The sequence below is a fragment of the Dendrobates tinctorius genome, unplaced genomic scaffold (genome assembly GCF_039654945.1).
Source record: "Dendrobates tinctorius isolate UK_male_01 unplaced genomic scaffold, ASM3965494v1 ptg000128l, whole genome shotgun sequence".
NCBI classification, from domain to species: Eukaryota; Metazoa; Chordata; class Amphibia; order Anura; family Dendrobatidae; genus Dendrobates; species Dendrobates tinctorius.
The window spans coordinates 13,226,929-13,246,279 of record NW_027361796.1 but is presented as its reverse complement, the minus strand read 5'-3'; the positions used below and the strand labels follow the sequence as shown (position 1 = coordinate 13,246,279).

The following is a 19,351-nucleotide window of genomic DNA, read 5'->3' as shown; positions in this document are numbered from 1 at the left end:
CTGCATTCCTTACTACAGCCCGTGTAAAGGCTGTGATGGTCCCTTTAGATTGGCTGCATTTTACCATGTCGTTGGATAACTACAAGGCATTATGAGGAGGCCAGGGCCAGTGAGGTCCTTTTGAGTAATCTTCATCTTCACAATATGTAAAATGACAGTCTTTTTTTTCTGTGAGCTCAATTCACATCAAATCCATTTGCTCATCTAATTTCCTACTCTATCATCATCAAATATTAATTTGTATTCAATTTCCAGGCAATTAAGTGTTAGATACAAAGTAACATTTTCCTAGTGTTGCACTAATGAAAATATGTACAGTACAAAAACTGATTTCAACAAAATACCACTGACATAAAAGTGAAAATGGCAAAACAAGTTTCACAATGGCCCCATAGTAAATATTAAATTGGACTTCCTATTATGGTTCTTGTAAGTCAATTGACAATAGGACTTGACCAATCATACTAGTTTCTCAGTCTTTGAGGACCCCATAGCAAGTTTACGGCCTTGCTATATGGAACGTACTGCCTTGTGGTCCATAGCAAATTTTCTTTTTTCCAATTTCTTTCATTTTGAGAGCAGATTTTATGAAATTTTGCAAAACTGCCTAACTCAAGTTTTTTGGTTTTTTTTGCTTCGTCAGTAAAATCAATGTTTTACACCTATAATGTTTTAGTATGTAAATATTATTTTTCTTTTTTACAGTTCGTGTTGCTGAAAAGATGTCCTGCTCATTAAAACAGATGTTCATTGCCTGCAATGTATTGGTGCTCTTTTTCATCCTTCTCTTATATCTGCTACAACCCAAGGATTCTAAAACAAGCTACCTTCACAACATTGCCATCGGACCCTTAATACCATTGCAGGATAACAAAACCTTCATTATCGCTCCGTATTATGATCCCAGAGAATCCAGTTTAATAAGAATACTTGCTATAGTCCATCACACAGTAAACAACTTTTTCTGCTTGTTCTACTGTAAGCAATTTGCTTATGTACATGCTATGGCAGAAATTGATATTGTTCAGGACAACTTGGGGTTCCCTTATGAGACTGCAAATCTTCTATGTGCAAATCCACCAGAATGCAATTATACCTACATGTCTGTCTATACAAACCACTCAAAAGACCTAGGCCAGCTTCCAGTGTTTAGGATCTCAAAAGATCCAATGGGGCCATTTTCTGCTAATTTTACGGTTTGTATCTCTGCCTTGTTTGGGAAGTTTGATAACGCTTTGCAAGTGATTCAGGCTATTGAAATGTATAAATTACTTGGAGCTTCTAGAGTCACCATCTATAACATGAGCTGTGGTGACAATGTAGACAAGGTTTTGAGATATTACACTCAAGAAGGTGTCGTAGAGGTAATACCCTGGCCAATAAACAAATATCTGAAAACCTCCCCAAAATGGAAATATGTTAAAGGACTCGACAGTGAAATTGGCTACTATGGACAAATTGCTTCTTTAAATGACTGCATGTACAGAAATATGTTTAAAAGTGAATATGTTCTTCAAAACGATATTGATGAGATTATCATTCCAGTAAAATATTGGGACTGGCCAACTTTAATGAGGAATCTCCGAAAGCAGTATCCATATACAAGTGTCTTTCATTTTTACAATCAAATTTTTCTATCCTCAAAGCAAGCATCTGGGTTCAATTTATGGAATCAAATCCCTGGAGATAATATCCTTGAACGTTTGTATAGAGAACCTATTAATAACATGACCACCACGTCACCAAAAATTATCATAAATCCACGAAAAGTCAATCACACGTCAATCCACTCTGTTATACAGGCTACTGGTGATTTGACATATGTTTCTAGAAGACATGCTATTCTATTTCACTGTAAGGAAAAGCGAAACAAGGCGATTCTGGAGAAAGACTGGATCAAAGATGGCATAATTTTGAGGTACAAGTCATCCTTGGTGCCTAAAGTCAATACAGTTGTTCAAAAACTTTTCCTACAGCGCTAGCTCAGATATAAGAGAATGTTGGAAACTAAAAGTTCTCCAGTTTTTGGTTTTTCATACTAACTACTTCTATGCAAAAATGTGTTGTATTCAAAGTTTTTAATATTTCTTCTATGATGGAAAATAAAATTGTTATGACTACTTTTACCAGAGTAGATTTCCAAAGTTTGTGATTCGCACAGCATCTAGTTGTCGGTGATTAAATCTATGGGTAGTATGTGTTTAGTGTTTTTTAGATGGATTCCAATTGCAATCTACATAAGAGAAAAAAAATTAATGTATGCTCTGCAATAACAAACTCAGTAGGTGTTTACCCTCCTTGGCTTCAGATTCTGCCAATCGCTGTGCTCTGTTAATGCATTGAGCTCAGTCATGCAAGCTAGAGTTGATGGTACAAAGTGTTGTCTAAAGTTTTTAATTAGGTAAAATGCCTGTAAATTACAATGGCGCACTATAAAGCTGTCCAGATCCATTGGATCTGAATTTCAGTGTTTGTGAGCTTCTCCCATATTTGAGCTTTCTCTGCTAGAAGCCTGGCACAGATGTGACCACTGGCACAACAATCATGTTTCCTTAAGTCCTGATCATTTAGAATGAAAGTAACCCATTAAATGGTGCTATTCTAAAAATAAGAAAACCAAAAAAGCACAAATTGGCCTGGTTAACTTTTTAAGGGTCTGGACATTTTTTATATTTTGATCCTTTATTTTTTTTTTTCTCTTCCAAGAGAAATAACTTTTTTTTTTTTTTTTTCAGTCTACATAGCTTTGAGGGGCTTCTGTTTTTGCAGGATGAAGTGTAGATTTGAATGTCTCCATAAAATGTACCAAAAGATGTGAAGGGGGAAACAGTTGGGTAAAATTATGTATAGAAAAAAAAACAGCCTTGTTGTGTTTTTTTTTTTTTTTTTGTGCAGTAAAAAGTAACTGGCAAGATGGTTCTTCAGGTCAGTATGATTGCAGCGGGAAAAGCATGGTTTCTGGGGATTTTTTCCTCCGTGTTTCAAGTACCACAGGAGTACAGACTGTGGTGTTTTGTGCCTTCATTGTTACTGTGACTGGCATAAGGAATAAATGTCTTTACTAGGATAGATAGAGGAGGTATTGTGATCTGGGAGGTATAACATGGCAACACTACTGAATGGCTGCACTCGGTCAGGTGGGTTTTAAGAGAGCCAATAGGAGGAGAAATGGCTCATTAACGTGTGCAGTTTAATGTATTAGCTGACCAAAGGTCAAGAGATGTAACTAGTGATGAGCGAGTATAATCATTAATCGAGATTTCCAGAGCATGCTTGGATGTGCTCGGAGATTTTGTTTGTCGCCGTAGCTGCACGATTTGCGGCTGCTAGACAGCCTGAATACAAGTGGGGATTGCCTGTTAGGAAATCCCCACATGTATTCGGGCTGTCTAGCAGCCATAAATCATGCAGCTACAGTGACACAAACTAAATCTCTGAGCATACCCAAATACTCGGAGATGACCCGAGCATGCTCTGGAAATCTCAAGTAATGAGTATGCTCCTCAGTAGATGTGATTTAAACACCTGTAAGGATGTGCAGGAAGAAATCGGCTGTCTTGCTTTGTAAAGGCCAATCAAGTGTGCCAGAGTGGACTATTTTTTATTAGCAATTATCAAAGATGGAACAAAAATAAAGTCAAGCACAAAAATTTGGAGCATATAAAGAAAAATGTGAAAAAAGGCCAATAAGAATGTAGTAGATGAAAAATATTTTTATTAGACTAGATAATGGTAAATAGCGGAATCAAATAGGCGCACATTTTTTAAATATAAAATTAAGCTCATAATGAGGGAAAATATTGCAACAAATGTCCAGAGTGAAGTGCCAAGCAACTCAATATATTCTAAAATTAATAGATAAAGTAAAATGGCAGCAACAGTGTACAAAAAATAAATGTCAAAGTGCTGAGGTGCAGAAGTAACAAAGATAAAAATGAATATTATAGGCACAAAGTGTTAACAATACTAAATTGTATAGTACAGAGTGCTACAGTGCATACACAACAGTAGGGTCATGAATAGAGTTGAGCGATACCGTCCGATACTTCAAAGTATCGGATCGGAATGGATTGGCCGATCTTAAAAAAAAGTATCGGTATCGCCGATTCCGATACCGGAAGTCCCATTCAAGTCTATGGGACTTCCGGTATCGGAATAAGAAAAACCCTGTTTTTGCCTTGTACAGCCTCTCTGGGGTCTGTACGGGCCTTTCGGGGGGCTGTGCCGGCCTCCCAGGGGGTCTGTGCAGGCTCCGGGGGGCTGTGCCGGCCTGCCGGGGGGCTGTGCCGGCCTGCCGGTGGTCTGTGCAGGCTCCGGTGGGCTGTGCCGGCCTGCCGGGGGGCTGTGCCGGCCTGCCGGTGGTCTGTGCAGGCTTCGGGGGTCTGTGCAGGCATCGTCCGATGGGACTACAAGTCCCATCGGGCGATGCCTGCTACCATGACAGTGATTGACACATTAGCCAATGATGGGACAGTAGTAGTCCCATCATCCGGCTAATGTGTTGAATGTAAAAAAAAAAAAAAAAAAATTACATGCTACATACATACAACATGCATACTACATACATGCTACATTCATACTACATACATGCTACATATATACTACATGCAACATACATACTACATATATACTACATGCATGCAACATGCATACTACATATATACTACATGCAACATACATACTACATATATACTACATGCATGCAACATGCATACTACATATATACTACATGCTACATACATACTACATATATGCTACATACATACTACATGCATGCTACATACATACTGCATGCTACATACATACTACATATATACTACATGCATGCTACATACATACTGCATGCTACATACATACTACATGCTACATACATACCACATATATACTACATACATACTACATACAATACATTCATACAATACATACATAGACATACAGTACATATAACATAGAGTAACATACTTACCAATACTTGTCACATTGTTCCCCGAAGCCATTGTCTTTTACGGAATAAATATTAACTTAACAAACCACAAAAATACTCACCCACGATCCGAAGCAGTCCACGAGTGTGTCCCACGACGATCTTGGGTAGAGGACTGCAGCATCAGCTGATGTTGCCGTTCTCTACGGGCTGCAGGAATCCAATGACGGAAGGTAGGTATCCTTCCGCACTGTATTCCTCCGCCACTTAAAAAAAAAAAAAAGTCCCTAGTCTCACTTTATGCCATTGCTGTGTGGGAATTTCCCACGCAGCAATGGCATAAAGTGAGACTAGGGACTTTTTTTTTTTTTAAGTGGCGGAGGAATACAGTGCGGAAGGATACCTACCTTCCGTCATTGGATTCCTGCAGCCCGTAGAGAACGGCAGCATCAGCTGATGCTGCCGTTCTCTACCCAAGATCGTCGTGGGACACACTCGTGGACTGCTTCGGATCGTGGGTGAGTATTTTTGTGGTTTGTTATGTTAATATTTATTCCGTAAAAGACAATGGCTTCGGGGAACAATGTGACAAGTATTGGTAAGTATGTTACTCTATGTTATATGTACTGTATGTCTATGTATGTATGTATGTATGTATGTATGTATGTATGTATGTATGTATGTATGTATGTATGTATGTATGTATGTATGTATTGTATGTATTGTATGTATGTATTGTATGTTATTTTTTTTTTTTTTTTTTTTTAACATTTAACACATTAGCCGGATGATGGGACTACTACTGTCCCATCATTGGCTAATGTGTCAATCACTGTCATGGTAGCAGGCATCGCCAGATGGGACTTATAGTCCCATCGGACGATGCTTGCACAGACCCCCGGACATCAGCACAGCCCCCCGGCAGGCCGGCACAGCCCCCCGGCAGGCCGGTACAGACCCCCACAGGGTGCACAGACCACCGGCAGGCCGGTACAGACCCCGGGCAGTCCACACAGCCCCCCGGCAGGCCGGCAGAGACCCCCGGAAGGCCCGAAATGACGGCGCATCATGATGCGCGCACACACCGCGCATCATGATGACGTCATTTCGGCTGTCAATCAACTTTGAACTTCTGATTCCGATGCCGACTTCCGATATTGAAAAAATATCGGAAGTCGGTATCGGAATTCCGATACAGCAAGTATCGGAATGCTCAACACTAGTCATGAATACAAGGTTCTCATAAAGATAACATGCATATAAAAAGGTAATAAAGAAATGTCAAAGGGGCATTGTTACCTAGAAAACTTGCTGCCAGGTACCTACGCGCGTTTCGGCGCTAGCATTCTTCCAGGGGCCATGGTTCATGTTTTCTAGGTAACAATGCTCCTTTGACAACTCTTTATTACCTTTTTTTATATGCACGTAGTTAAAGTGGGGACTCCTGTGTTCTTGCTGTTTCTTATTTAAATTAAAAACGTGGAGTCTCCCCGTATTTTTGACAACCAACCTTGCTAAAGCAGACAGCTGGGGGCTGGTATTCTCAAGCTGGTAAGGAGCCACGGATATTCCCCCCCCAGCCTAAAAATAGCAGCCCGAAGCTATTAGATGAGCCAATTCTGGTGCTTTGCCCGGATCTTCCCACTTGCTCTGTAACAGTGGCAAGTAGGGTAAAAGTTGTGGGGTTGATGTCACCTTTGTATTGTCCGGTGACGTCAAGCCCACAGCTTAGTAATGGAGAGGCATATAAGACACCTATCCATTACTAATCCTATAGTTGTATTGCAAATAAGTACACACAGCCAGAATAAACTCCTTTAATAGAAATAAAACAGTGTTCCATTTTTTTATTTAATTGCCTAACCTCAGCGAAGCACTTATTCTCCTGTAATGAAAGTAAAATTAAATAAAATGCCTTACCTGTCCATCGTTCTGTCCCACGCCATAACACATGACTGGGGGATAAACAGTTTTCAACCTGGACTGTGCCTAGATGCGTCCATCCAGGCTGAGAACCAATGAACTGCTGTGAGTGCAGCCTCAAAGACCGGTGGTGACGTCATTGAGGTTACGTCCAGTCACAGAGGCTTCGATTCCAGCTGGGCTGAACTGCGGTGACCTCTGTGAGATCCCTGCTAGCACGGTGAGAATTTATTTACAGCACAGGAGTGGCTAATAAAAACTCCCATCCACCGCTCCTGCTCTCACTGTAATTAGCGGTAGCAGGTGTCAGATGATGGGAGCTATTGCTTTAGGATGTTCATGCCTACACAGTGCAATGTGTAACTCCCTACAGGAACCAAGATCATAATTTATCTTGACGATGACCTCACGTGAGCTGGCCTGTGGGATGTCCTCAGCCCTTAAGGTTTTTATGAAAATCCCAACTTATTCAGATGCCCGCATAAGTTTAAAATTGCCACCTTATAACTTATTGGAATTTTACTATTACCCAGTCCTCAAACATGACATGGTTGCTGACAGTAATTTGGCATTATGGACAAAAACCAATAAGTACAGTCATGAGAAAACATGCATATTCTTCACCTATTAACCCCAAGGCCAAAAATGTATTGTATGTCCCATTACTACCTGATCCATGCAAACTTAGGAGGGACAGTGTATTTCTTGTAGACAAGAGTTCTTGCACTTCTGTGTAAACACATGTACCCTATTGTTCCATGAAAAGATCTTTTGTCTAATTACATGTCCATGCTAAATCTTTCTCACAAAAGGCACCTTCTTTCTGTTTCCTGAGCTTTGTTTTTTAATTAGAATAGTGATGAGCGAGCGTGTACATTACTCGCTTGAGCATCAGTGTGCTCGGGGTGCTCATTACTCATTGAAAAATTGTGATTGACTGGCTGCATAGCATTCTCATGTCTATATAAGACCTGTGACACCATACTCTGCACACCCCATCCCGGACATAGACAGTGGTAAGAAGAGGTGTTAATGAGAGAGGGACAGAATTGTAGCTGCATATTAGTCAGGGATTCAACCACATTTATATTTCTGTGAAGTTCAACAGTCCTCCTTAGGACTAATTATAATACTTATTAATAGTCCTGTTAGCAGCACTTAGGAAGAGGTTGTGCTGAAGGGATCAGGTAGGACAGGATAGGGTAAATTGCAGGTCCTTTATGCTGCAGCCTGCAACTGATATGAAAACCCCTTCACAGGGCTAATTGTGCATCACAAGCATACAGCCGAACTTGGTTAGATCTTAATCATATATTGACACTGCAGTCTCATACGTCCATCGCAATTGGGCAAATTTGCTTGGCAATGTAATACTGCAATTTTTTGAGCAGAAAAATTTGATACCGTGTTTAATGTGCTAAAGTTGGACTTCAAAACCCACCCAAAAAAGTGCTAAAAAAATTGCATTTCTATATTTATACTGCATTCTGATACGTCCGTTCTGAGGTGTGCAAATTTGTCTGGCGTTGTAATACGGACTTTTTTATTTATTATTTTGGCGCTGTGAAATTTTATACTTCATTTAGCGTGCTACAGTTGAGCCTCAAACCCCTCCTCCAATAAAAAGAAATTTGTTAAAATCAAAATGCTTTATTTATACCGCAGTCTACTGCATCTGTCTGAGATGTGCAGATTTGGCTGGCATATTAATGCAGCCTGTGGTTTTTTTTTTTTTGAGCTGTGATATTTTATGCAGCATTTATCATGCTAGAGTGGCACTCAATAGCTCCCCCCAAAAAAAAAGTTGCTAAAAAAATTGCTTTGCTTTATTGATATTAGTCTTATATGTCCATCAGTAGTATGACTAAATGGGCCTGATGGTGCGTGCAGAGTCCTAGGATGTGAGCAAGGTAAAACTGTGCCTGCCGCAGGAGCACAACAAACTCACTTCATTTCGATCAAGCTTCCTGTCCCACTCGGGGCTGGTTTTAGACAAAGTGGGGCCTTGTGCAAAAGTTTAAAGTGGGGCCCCAAATGCTCACATATAAACCAAGCTAAACAGAGGAGAAAAATAAGCTACTACTAATTGAAAAACTGTGCATACTGCTAATTAATATTTAAAGTGCATAAACGTAAATAAAAATTAAACAATAATTGAAATAAAATACTACTAAAATACAAAATCCATCATGTCTATACAACAAAATAGTGAATTATAAACTAATCAAAACAACAGTGAAATATATAATAGGATACTAATAAAATAAATATAAAGGATCATATATTACAAATAAATATATCATACAAGACTACTAAAATTGTGTAAATTGAAGAATAATTATAATTAAGAATACACATACATTCTAGATATACTTTAACCAATTATAAATATCAAACAGACACTTATACTCAGAATATATATATATATATATATATATATATATATATATATATATATATATTTAAAAACAAGGGAAGACAGTGATAAAGCATTCCTCAAAATGTCCAGGAAAACCGTAGAGATCATGGAATGAAGAGTCAAAAATGTCCACAAAGATGTTCTGACATCCACATCTTGTGAGGGAAAAAAACTTCCTGTAATGGTTCCTTACTACATAAATAAACAAAGTTAAAACCAACATAAAAATGCACAAACATAAAACAGGCTAAAATACGGTAGAAAAAGAAATTAATATAGGGACCTTACAATTATAAAAATGCATTAAAAACATTGAGACCTTGCAGGGCCATAGTTCCTAATAGATATATCCATTTGCTCTCCCTCTGCGCTAAAACTTTTCCAAGATTACTCTTCCCCCCCCCCCAAAAAAAAAAAAGCCCAAATGCACTTACTTGATCAATAGCTTGAGTTTTGAGACCAGTTGGATCACAATTATGAACTAATCTAAAGGACCTTTGCAGGGTTTTCAAAGCATTAATATCCTCAATCTCAGCTGACTTTTCGATGTCCCTTACATGTTCTCTAGTTCTTATTTTCAATTTTCTTGTGGTTGGGCCCATGTAGATTTTATCACAGGGACAGCGAGCATGATAAACAACTCCTTTAGAAGCACAGGTAAGCATTTTGCGTATTTGATACTCTGAGAATCATGACGGTTTTAAATGTCTAGCATTTAAAATGATTACTACAAGCTTTACAAGAATTGCATGGAAAGAAGCCATTGAATTATGACTTCAATGTTTTAGTTGGGACAGCAGAATAATGACTGCACACTAACAGATCTTTTAATTTCTGGAGCGTCTCAGTACCATTAATGAATAATAAGCTAAAATTGTCTTTAAAATTGGATCCGCTTGCAATATACCCCAATGTTTCCACATAATTGCCACCAATTCCAGCCATTGTTTATTATATCCTGTAATAATTCTCACATGGTTAGCAACTATTGCCTTATCATTTTTCCTACTACTGTACAGTAACTCTTCTCTAGTAAATTTTGCAGCCTTTTTATATCCCTCCCTCCCTCTCAAGGGGAGAGAAGGCATTGTACAACATACGTGAAAAGCACTTTGGGGTGTCCTTTCAGGCCTTGTACCTGCCTGAAATCCTCCCTCACCTGTCGTGTAAGAGCTGTGCCCTCCATTGTGCTTACTTAACTTACTATCAGGTCCACTTGGTTTGTATACCTGTTTACAACCATTTTAGGGGCACCTCTCCTGTTTGCCTTGTTAACATATGCATATCAGGGTTGAGGGGATGATCTATGGCTGGTATTTCATCTGTCTAGCTTGTAATTCTGTTTTTTAAACCTTTTTGAATCACTAAATTGCCATTTTAACATATTTAATATACTTATAAAACTTTAATATGTTCACTTGCCAACTTCTACTTCTCCAGTTTTTCCCATTTTCATAATGCAGGCACACATACAATACGTACCTCTCCTCCTCATTCTACCGCTGCTCTGGTTTCTGCAGCGCGTCTTATCAGCTCCTCCGATGGCACAGCATTGCGCATGATGATGTGATGTCATTGCGCGTCTGCTGAGTCAGAAGCAGAGGGGGAATGATGGGAGAGGTAGCGTCATCTGATGCTCTCTCATCCATCACTGCTTTCTTTCAACTTTTTCAACTGTATCTGTGTCTATGATAAGTTGAATGTATGAGATGCAGGGAGGGGGGCATGGGGACAGGCCCCTCTTACTCATGAGCCCCATAGTGACTGCATGGTGGGGGCCCCTGTGGGAGTGGGGGCTTTAGGCCGCTGCCTAGTCTCCCTGCTCCTAACACTGGCCCTGGTCCCATTTTGTAAGGGGGTGCTGTTCTGCCCATTCATGTGCAGCAAGACATTTCTTAAGTGCTGTTCCAGCTATGGCCATTAAATGTCATAGAGTCCCTTCTCTTTCCTATTCATGTGTTTAGAATCCTCTTTCCCTTTAATGGTTAATCTGTTCAGAACCGCCCTTTCATCCTTCTCGGATCAGCAACATGTAGCCATTTCTTCCAGATCTCTGAGGAACTCACATGTGCTCATCTTCCTGCAAGATCACTGCTTGTATCAAGCAGATTCTGGTGAGGTTTTAATGCAGATATGTAATATATGTTATGCACCTGTGTTAGCCGGCCATAGTGCATGCCCCATGATATTTGCAATGCAGTTTTAGTTCCTTAATAGTGTTGAGCGATACCATCCGATACTGAGAAATATCGGACCGGATTGGATCGGCCCGATACTCAAAAAAGTATCGGGCATCGCCAATTCCGATACCGGAAGTCCCATTCAAGTCAATGGGACAGAAATATCGGAATTAAAAAAAGAAACCCTTTCTTTACTTGCACATCCAGTTGGGGAGGGGGGAAGAGTGTGGGCGGACACTGTGCGTGTCTGTATGCAGGCGGGGTCTGTGTGGGCCTGCCGGGGGTCTGTACGGGCCTGCCGGGGGCTTGTGCCGGCTGCCGGGGGTCTGTACGGGCCTGCCGGGGGCTTGTGCCGGCTGCCAGGGGTCTGTACGGGCCTGCCGGGGGCTTGTGCCGGCTGCCGGGGGTCTGTGCGGGCCTGCTGGGGGTCTTGTGTGTGTGCAGGCATCGTCCGATGGGACTACAAGTCCCATTGGGCGATGCCTGCTACAATGACAGTGATTGACACATTAGCCAATGATGGGACAGTAGTAGTCCCATCATCCGGCTAATGTGTTGAATGTAAAACAAAACAAAAAACATACACACTAGATACATACTACATTATACAACATTCATACATACGACATACATACTACATATATATACAACATTCATACAACATACTACATACATACTTCATATATACTACATTCATACAACATACATACTTCATATATACTACATTCATACATACTACATTCATACTACATATATACTACATTCATACACCATACATACATACTACATACATACTATATATACTACATTCATACAGCATACATACATACTACATATATACAAAATTCATACAACATACATACAGTACTTCATATATACTACATTCATACAACATACATACTACATTCATGCAACATACATACATATACTACATTCATACATGCTACATACATATATACTACATTCATACAACATACATACTTACTACATACAACATACATACTACATACAATACATACAGTACATATATCATAGAGTACATACTCACGAATACTTGTCACTTTGATCCCTGAAGCCAGTGTCATCTGTGGAAAAATATGAAAATAACAAACAACCTATATACTCCCTGATCCGCAGAAATCCACGAGTGTCCCACGCCGCTCTCCCGTGGAGAACAGCAGCATCAGCTGATGCGACCACTCTCTACGGGGCTCCAGAAATACAATGACGGGAGGTAGGTATCCTTCTGCACTGTATTCCTCCGCCACTGTAAAAAAAAAAAAAAAAAAAAATAGTCCCTACTCTTACTTTTGGCATTGCTGTGTGAGAAAGTTCCCACGCAGCTTTTGCCATAACATGAGACCAGGGACTATTTTTTTACAGTGGCGGAGGAATACAGTGCGGAAGGATACCTACCTCCCGTCATTGTATTCCTGGAGCCCTGTAGAGAGCGGTCGCATCAGCTGATGCTGCTGTTCTCCACGGGAGATCGGCGTGGGACATTCGTGGATTTCTGCGGATCAGGGAGTATATTGCTTGTTTGTTATTTTCATATTTTTCCACAGATGACACTGGCTTCGGGGATCAAAGTGACACGTGATGGTGAGTATGTACTCTGTGTTATATGTACGGTAAGTATGTGGTAAGTATGTGGTAAGTATGTGGTAAGTATGTGGTAAGTATGTGGTAAGTATGTGGTAAGTATGTGGTAAGTATGTGGTAAGTATGTGGTAAGTATGTGGTAAGTATGTGGTAAGTATGTGGTAAGTATGTGGTATTTTTTTTTTACATTCAACATATTAGCCGGATGATGGGACTACTACTGTCCCATCATTGGCTAATGTGTCAATCACTGTCATTGTAGCAGACTTCGCCCGATGGGACTTGTAGTTCCATCGGACGATGCCTGCACACACACTAGAACCCCAGCAGGCACGCACAAGCCCCCGGCAGGCCCGTACAGACCCCCGGCAGCCGGCACAAGTCCCCGGCAGGCCCGTACAGACCCCCGGCAGCCGGCACAAGCCCACGGCAGGCCCGTACAGACCCCCGGCAGCCGGCACAAGCCCACGGCAGGCCCGTACAGACCCCCAGTGGCCGGCACAGACCCCCGGCAGGCCCGTACAGACCCCCGGCTGTCGGCACAGACAGTGCATCATGATGACATCATTTCAGCAGCCAATCACAGCCACAACAGTGGCTCATTGCATTATGGAGACTTCCGATTCCGGTATCCGATATTGAAAAATTATCGGTACTCGGTATCGGAATTCCGATACAGCGAATATCGGCCGATACTGCAAATATCGTGTATCGGAATGCTCAATACTGTTCCTTAATGTTCTTGCTCTGCATCTAGTTATATGCATTTTCTGTTCAGTTAGCACAATAGTAGCAGCCAAAGTTTGTTTCACTGCATTGTATGTTGTATTGCTCAGCACTCTGTATCATTATAATAATAATAAACTTTATTTTTATAGCGCCAACATATTCCGCAGCACTTTACATTTCAGAGGGGATTTGTACAGACAATAGACATTACAGCATAACAATAATCACATACAGTAGATTATAACAAATACCAAGAGGAAAGAGGGCCCTGCTCGCAAGCTTACAGTCTATGAGGAAAGAGGTAGACACGAAAGGTGGGTGGTAACAGTTGCCCTGATTGTATGGACAAGCCATAATGTTAAGTGTGTAACAGTACAAACACAGAGGGCTAATGGATGCATAAAGCATGTGGGAACATGATGCGGGAAATCTGGTTATGGTAAAACTTTTGGCTGTGCCACACAGGGATAGATTAGGTTAATGTGTTGAGGCGATAGGCCAGTCTGAATAAATGCGTTTTCAGGGCACGCTTAAAATTGTGGGGATTGGGGACTAATTGTATTGACCTGGGAAGTGCATTCCAAAGAATTGGCGCGGCACGTGTAAAGTCTTGGAGACGGGAGTGGGAGGTTCTGACTATTGAGGATGCTAACCTCAGGTCATCAGCAGAACGGAGGGCGCGGGTAGGGTGGTATACTGAAACAAGGGAGGAGATGTAGGGTGGTGCTGAGCCATGGAGGGCTTTGTGAGTGAGGGTAATAAGTTTATACTGAATTCTGGAGTGGATGGGTAGCCAGTGTAATGACTGGCACAAGGTAGAGGCATCGGTGTAACAATTGGTGAGGAATATGATCCTGGCTGCAGCATTCAAGACAGATTGGAGAGGGGAGAGTTTGGTAAGAGGGAGACCGATTAGAAGAGATCATTGCTTTACTGTTGTGATGGTACCTTGTATTGCTGCTGTTGTTAATATCTGCTAGTACTGACATACTGCATTGCTTGTTTCCTTATAGTTTTTACCCAAAATCATCCACATCTATATTTCTGATCTCATCCACAATATTGTACAACAATCTCTGATTCATCCACAATTGTGTCCAACAATCTCTGATCTCATCTACTACTGTGCTCACTAATCTCATCTGCTATACCATCTATCATCGCCCATTGTTGTCCATATCATCTCAATAAACATAGACTTAAGCACCCAAACAGTCTTTTACTGGGAGTGGATGAAGGGTTTAGCCATATGCTGAAATCCACACAGTGTCACACATGGAGGAAGGCAGAACAGGTGCAGAATACCACTCTTGAAGACAGACCAGTGTGAAAAGGTTGTTGGATGGATGGCAGATATTGCTTCCAGTTACTTTCCCAGCACCGCCCTGTCTTGGACATGATTCGTTCTCAGTAGGTGTGATACTGGACCACCTTGATCCTGCTTCCTCCAACCATGCTGAGTGCCCAGAGACAAGTGATCCCACACTTGGACACTCTGAAGAGCTGTTCACATTTTTATTTATAGATTCTGGCCTCTCGCCCTGCTCATTCCAAACGGGACATGAGGAGATTGCATGTAATGATGCTCCAATATTTGAGCAGACACACTCACATGAAGGCGACAGTGGGAAAATGCAATTACTGTTGCAAGAGCTGGATGATGATGAGACATAATTGACAGCAAAGGGTATTGTTAGGTTAGAAAGTCAAGAGTAAGACAAGAGTGCGGAAGTGGAAGATGAGGTGGTGGATGATAAAGTCACTGACCCAACCTGGGAAGATGACATGCAGAGCAAAGACCGCAGCACACAGGGCGAGGGAACCACAGCAGGCAGGAAGAAGTAGTGGGGCTGCCAACATCAGCAGAGGCAGCACAACTACCAGCCTGACCACCACCAGCATGCTCAGGCACATGCAAGCAAAGCACCCGACTACTTGGGCCGAACGCCAGGGTCCAGAAACAGTGTCTGCATGTGACTCCACTGCCTCTTCCCCTGTTCTTCGGGCACACCAATTCCCTGTCCATGATGTAAGAGAATATGCCTCCCACTCAGCACCTGTCATTGCACACTTACAACCATCGTCAGAAACCATGTTCCATGTCTTTGTCCCAGTGCAATTTTCAGTTGTCCCCACCCCAATCTTTAGAATGCAAGCGTAAAAACGCAGACACCCACCAACAGGCTACAATGCTAAAAAGCCACATTTCCTAACTGCTTGCCCTGTAAATGTTGCCATTTAGCCTTGTGGCGACATAACCTTTCTGCAATGTCATGGTGGCAGCCGTCCCTTGGTCCTCAGCCACCTCTGTTTCTTCTGGTGTGCTGTCCCCACCTTACACAAGCACGTGTCCTATAACATCAGCCATGGCCTGACTAATGCTGTGACTGGGAAAGTCCACTTAACCACAGGCATCTTTACAAGTGCTTGTGGCCAGGGAAGCTACACTTCCCTGATTGCACACTGGGTGAATATTGTGGAAGTTGGGACCCAGTAGGACCCTGGGACGAAACACATTCTTCCTACAATGAGGATTGCGGGCCCTGGTTCAATCACACCTCCGCGGAGTTGTTGAAAGGTCTAACAGACCAGACTTATCTGTGGCTTTCACCCCTGAACCTACAACCAGGCATGGTTGTCTGTGACAATGGCCATAACCTGGTTGCAGCTCTGAAGCTTGGTAACCTCGCACATGTATCATGCCTGGCCCACGTTCTCAACTTAGTGGTTCAGCGGTTTCTCAAAATGTACCCAGATCTCCTTGAGCTACTTTTGAAAGTATGCTGTGTGTGTGCCTATTTCCGTAAGTCTGCTACAGCTGCTGCCGCCCCAGCAATGCTGCAGCAGTATTTGCAACTTCCAGCTCATTGACTGGTGTAGAATGTCATCACGCATTGGAACTCAACATTGCATATGTTTGCAAGGGTTTGTGAGCAACAGAGGGCAATAGTTGAATATCAGCAACACCAGGAACGTCAATATTCCAGTCAGCCTCCGCACGCACATAAGAGCTGATGAATGGGCATGGATGTTTGACATCTGTGTGATTCTCCAAAATTTTGAAGACTCAACAAAGATGGTGAGCGGCGATGACACCATAATCCATGTCATCATCCTGCTTCTCTGTCTACTGAAAAGCTAATTCCTCACAATTAAAAAGGAGGCTTTGCAGATGGAGCAAGTTGAGATGGAGCAAGAAACTATACTGGGTGATGCTATACAGTCCAAATGTCACGCTGGGTGAAGGATAAGTAAGTGCACACAATGGTAAGAAGGAAGGGGAAGCCCAAACACTAGGAAAGAGGGGAGTGGAAACCCCAAGGCAGATCTAAAATCACCATGTCTGCCCTAAATGTCCTTATATAGGTTCTGTATCTATCGCCTGCCTGACTCTAGCGATAGGCTTTACGAAGGGAGAGTACGGGGTGAGCACTAGTCAGTCCCCACTAAAATAAGGACAGAGAGGGTAGATGGATGAGGGGGCACCACTTAGCTTGAGAAGACAACCAAGATGTCACACCAGCAATCCTCTAAGAGTCCTTAGGTCCTTAGGAAAGATACTAACCAACTGTTAGAACTTTCAACAAGACTGAGGCAAGTATGAGCTAACACCAGTAGACATGAGGGAATATTTCAATATTCGGTTCTGGCTCCATTTGCCGAATTTGCAAATATTCACCAATTAATTCGGTGAATATTCGCCGAACATTTCCAAACGCCATTATAGTTAATGGGAGGAAAAAATAAATGCATGCACAACTCCTTAGAACGGACCCAGATGCTACCAAAACACATCAAATGAGGGACAGACACCAGGAAAGTGGCCTCAATTCACCCACAGTACAAATTGCAGCATGGAACTGCAGCAATCAGCCTGTCATGAGGTATCGGGGTCTGGGACAGCATTTACAGCTTTACAATGAACGTCACACTAAGACGAGGTGGGTGAGGGATTGGTGTAGGGCACCTTTGCTGGGAGCCCTGATAAAACATTCAATACCTCTACCTGCTTTCATGCTGAGCCACACTCAGGTGGCACAAATATCAGTTTTCTAGACTACCATTGTCAGAAAAATTTAAGGATACTAACACGGGTAGTTGAGTGCAAGGAAGTGAAGGCCTGATGGTCTCGGAGGTCTACTGCTACAGGCAACTCGCATGAAGGAGACCTAACCAGGAGTGTTCACATTTTCAAAAATAATTGTAAGACAACAACAAAGTGGCATCAATTTCACCACAGTAGAAATAGTAGAATAGGGACCGACAGGTCTTTCACTACACCCAATCCAGCAGATGGACACTCAACAAGGAGTGTTCACATTTCCAACAATTATTGGTGGACACCACCAAAGTAGCATCAATTACACCACAGTAGAAATAGTAAAATAGGGACTAACAGGTCTTTCACTACACCCAACTCAGCAGATGGACACTCAACTAGCAGTGTTCACATTTCCAAAAATTATTGGCAGACACCACCAAAGTGGCATCAATTACACCACAGTAGCAAAAGTAGAATAGGGACCAACAGGTCTTTCTCTACATCCAATTCAGCAGATGAACATCCTACAAGGTGTGTGCACATTTAAAGAAATGAAGGCCTTAAAACACAGAAGTGGCATCAATTTCACCACAGTAGAAATAGTCTAATGGGGACCAACAGGTCTTTAACTACACCCAATCCAGCAGATGGACACTCAGCAAGGAGTGTTCACATTTCCAAAAATTATTGGCATACACCACCAAAGTGGCATCAATTTCACCCCCAGTAGAAATAGTAGAATAGGGACCAACAGGTCTTTCTCTACACCCAATCCAACAGATGAACACCCTGCAAGGTGTGTTCACATTCAAAAAATGATGACCTGCCACCACTGAAGTGGAATAACTTTCACAAGAATAAAAATAGTATAATTGGGACTGACACGTCTTCCACTACAGCTAACTCAGCAGATTTAGACCAACCATGACTGTTCACATTTCCACAAATTTGTGTTAACATAGCAGCAGCAGCAGTAGCCACAGAAGTGACACTAATGATATCACAGAGTGTAGTTACGTGACATTAATGCATCACACTAAAAAATGCAATATCACCTAGTCTGTACAGGCTGTGACTGGGGTGCAAAATTCCTTGGAGATCCATGACTTGCTCATCTTAATAAAAGTTAGGCGGTCAACACTTATCCATCAGAACACCACCATCAGTATTGAAGACACGTTCTGAGAGAACGCTGGCTGCATGATAAAACCTCCAAGGCAAGTGAGGAGAGCTCAGGCCACTCCACCATTTTGGAAGACCAAAATGTGAAAGCGTCCAAACCCTCCCTGATGGTATTGATATTTAGTTCTAGATACTCCTGCACCATCCTCTCCATTCGTTCACCACATGTAAGACTTGGACTCTGTTGTGCTGGTGCATAAGTTAGTCTAAAAAAGGGTCAAAGAACTCACAGAAATTGCTTTTTCCACTTCCAACGCTGCTGCTGCTATTATTTTGGTATTGACGAATTGACGACCCGGAGGTTGGAAGTCTACAGCTGTGATGCGAACTGTGTGCTTCACTGCTGTCTT

General features: G+C 41.9%; 1 protein-coding gene across 3 annotated transcripts in view; it reads left to right on the top strand.

The window, feature by feature from the left end:
• The window catches only part of LOC141047559 (uncharacterized), a 101,377-nt gene that overhangs the window by 68,934 nt on the left and 13,092 nt on the right, over positions 1-19,351 (top strand). For 2 of the 3 annotated variants that reach the window (XM_073542659.1, XM_073542661.1), the window contains one exon: positions 706-2,126. The exons of the other annotated variant lie outside the window; for it this stretch is intronic. In XM_073542659.1, the coding sequence (XP_073398760.1) occupies positions 706-1,982 (1,277 nt within the window). In that variant the 3' untranslated portion in view covers positions 1,983-2,126. Of the gene's footprint in view, positions 1-705; positions 2,127-19,351 lie in introns of those variants that run through there. 3 annotated transcript variants of the gene reach the window in all.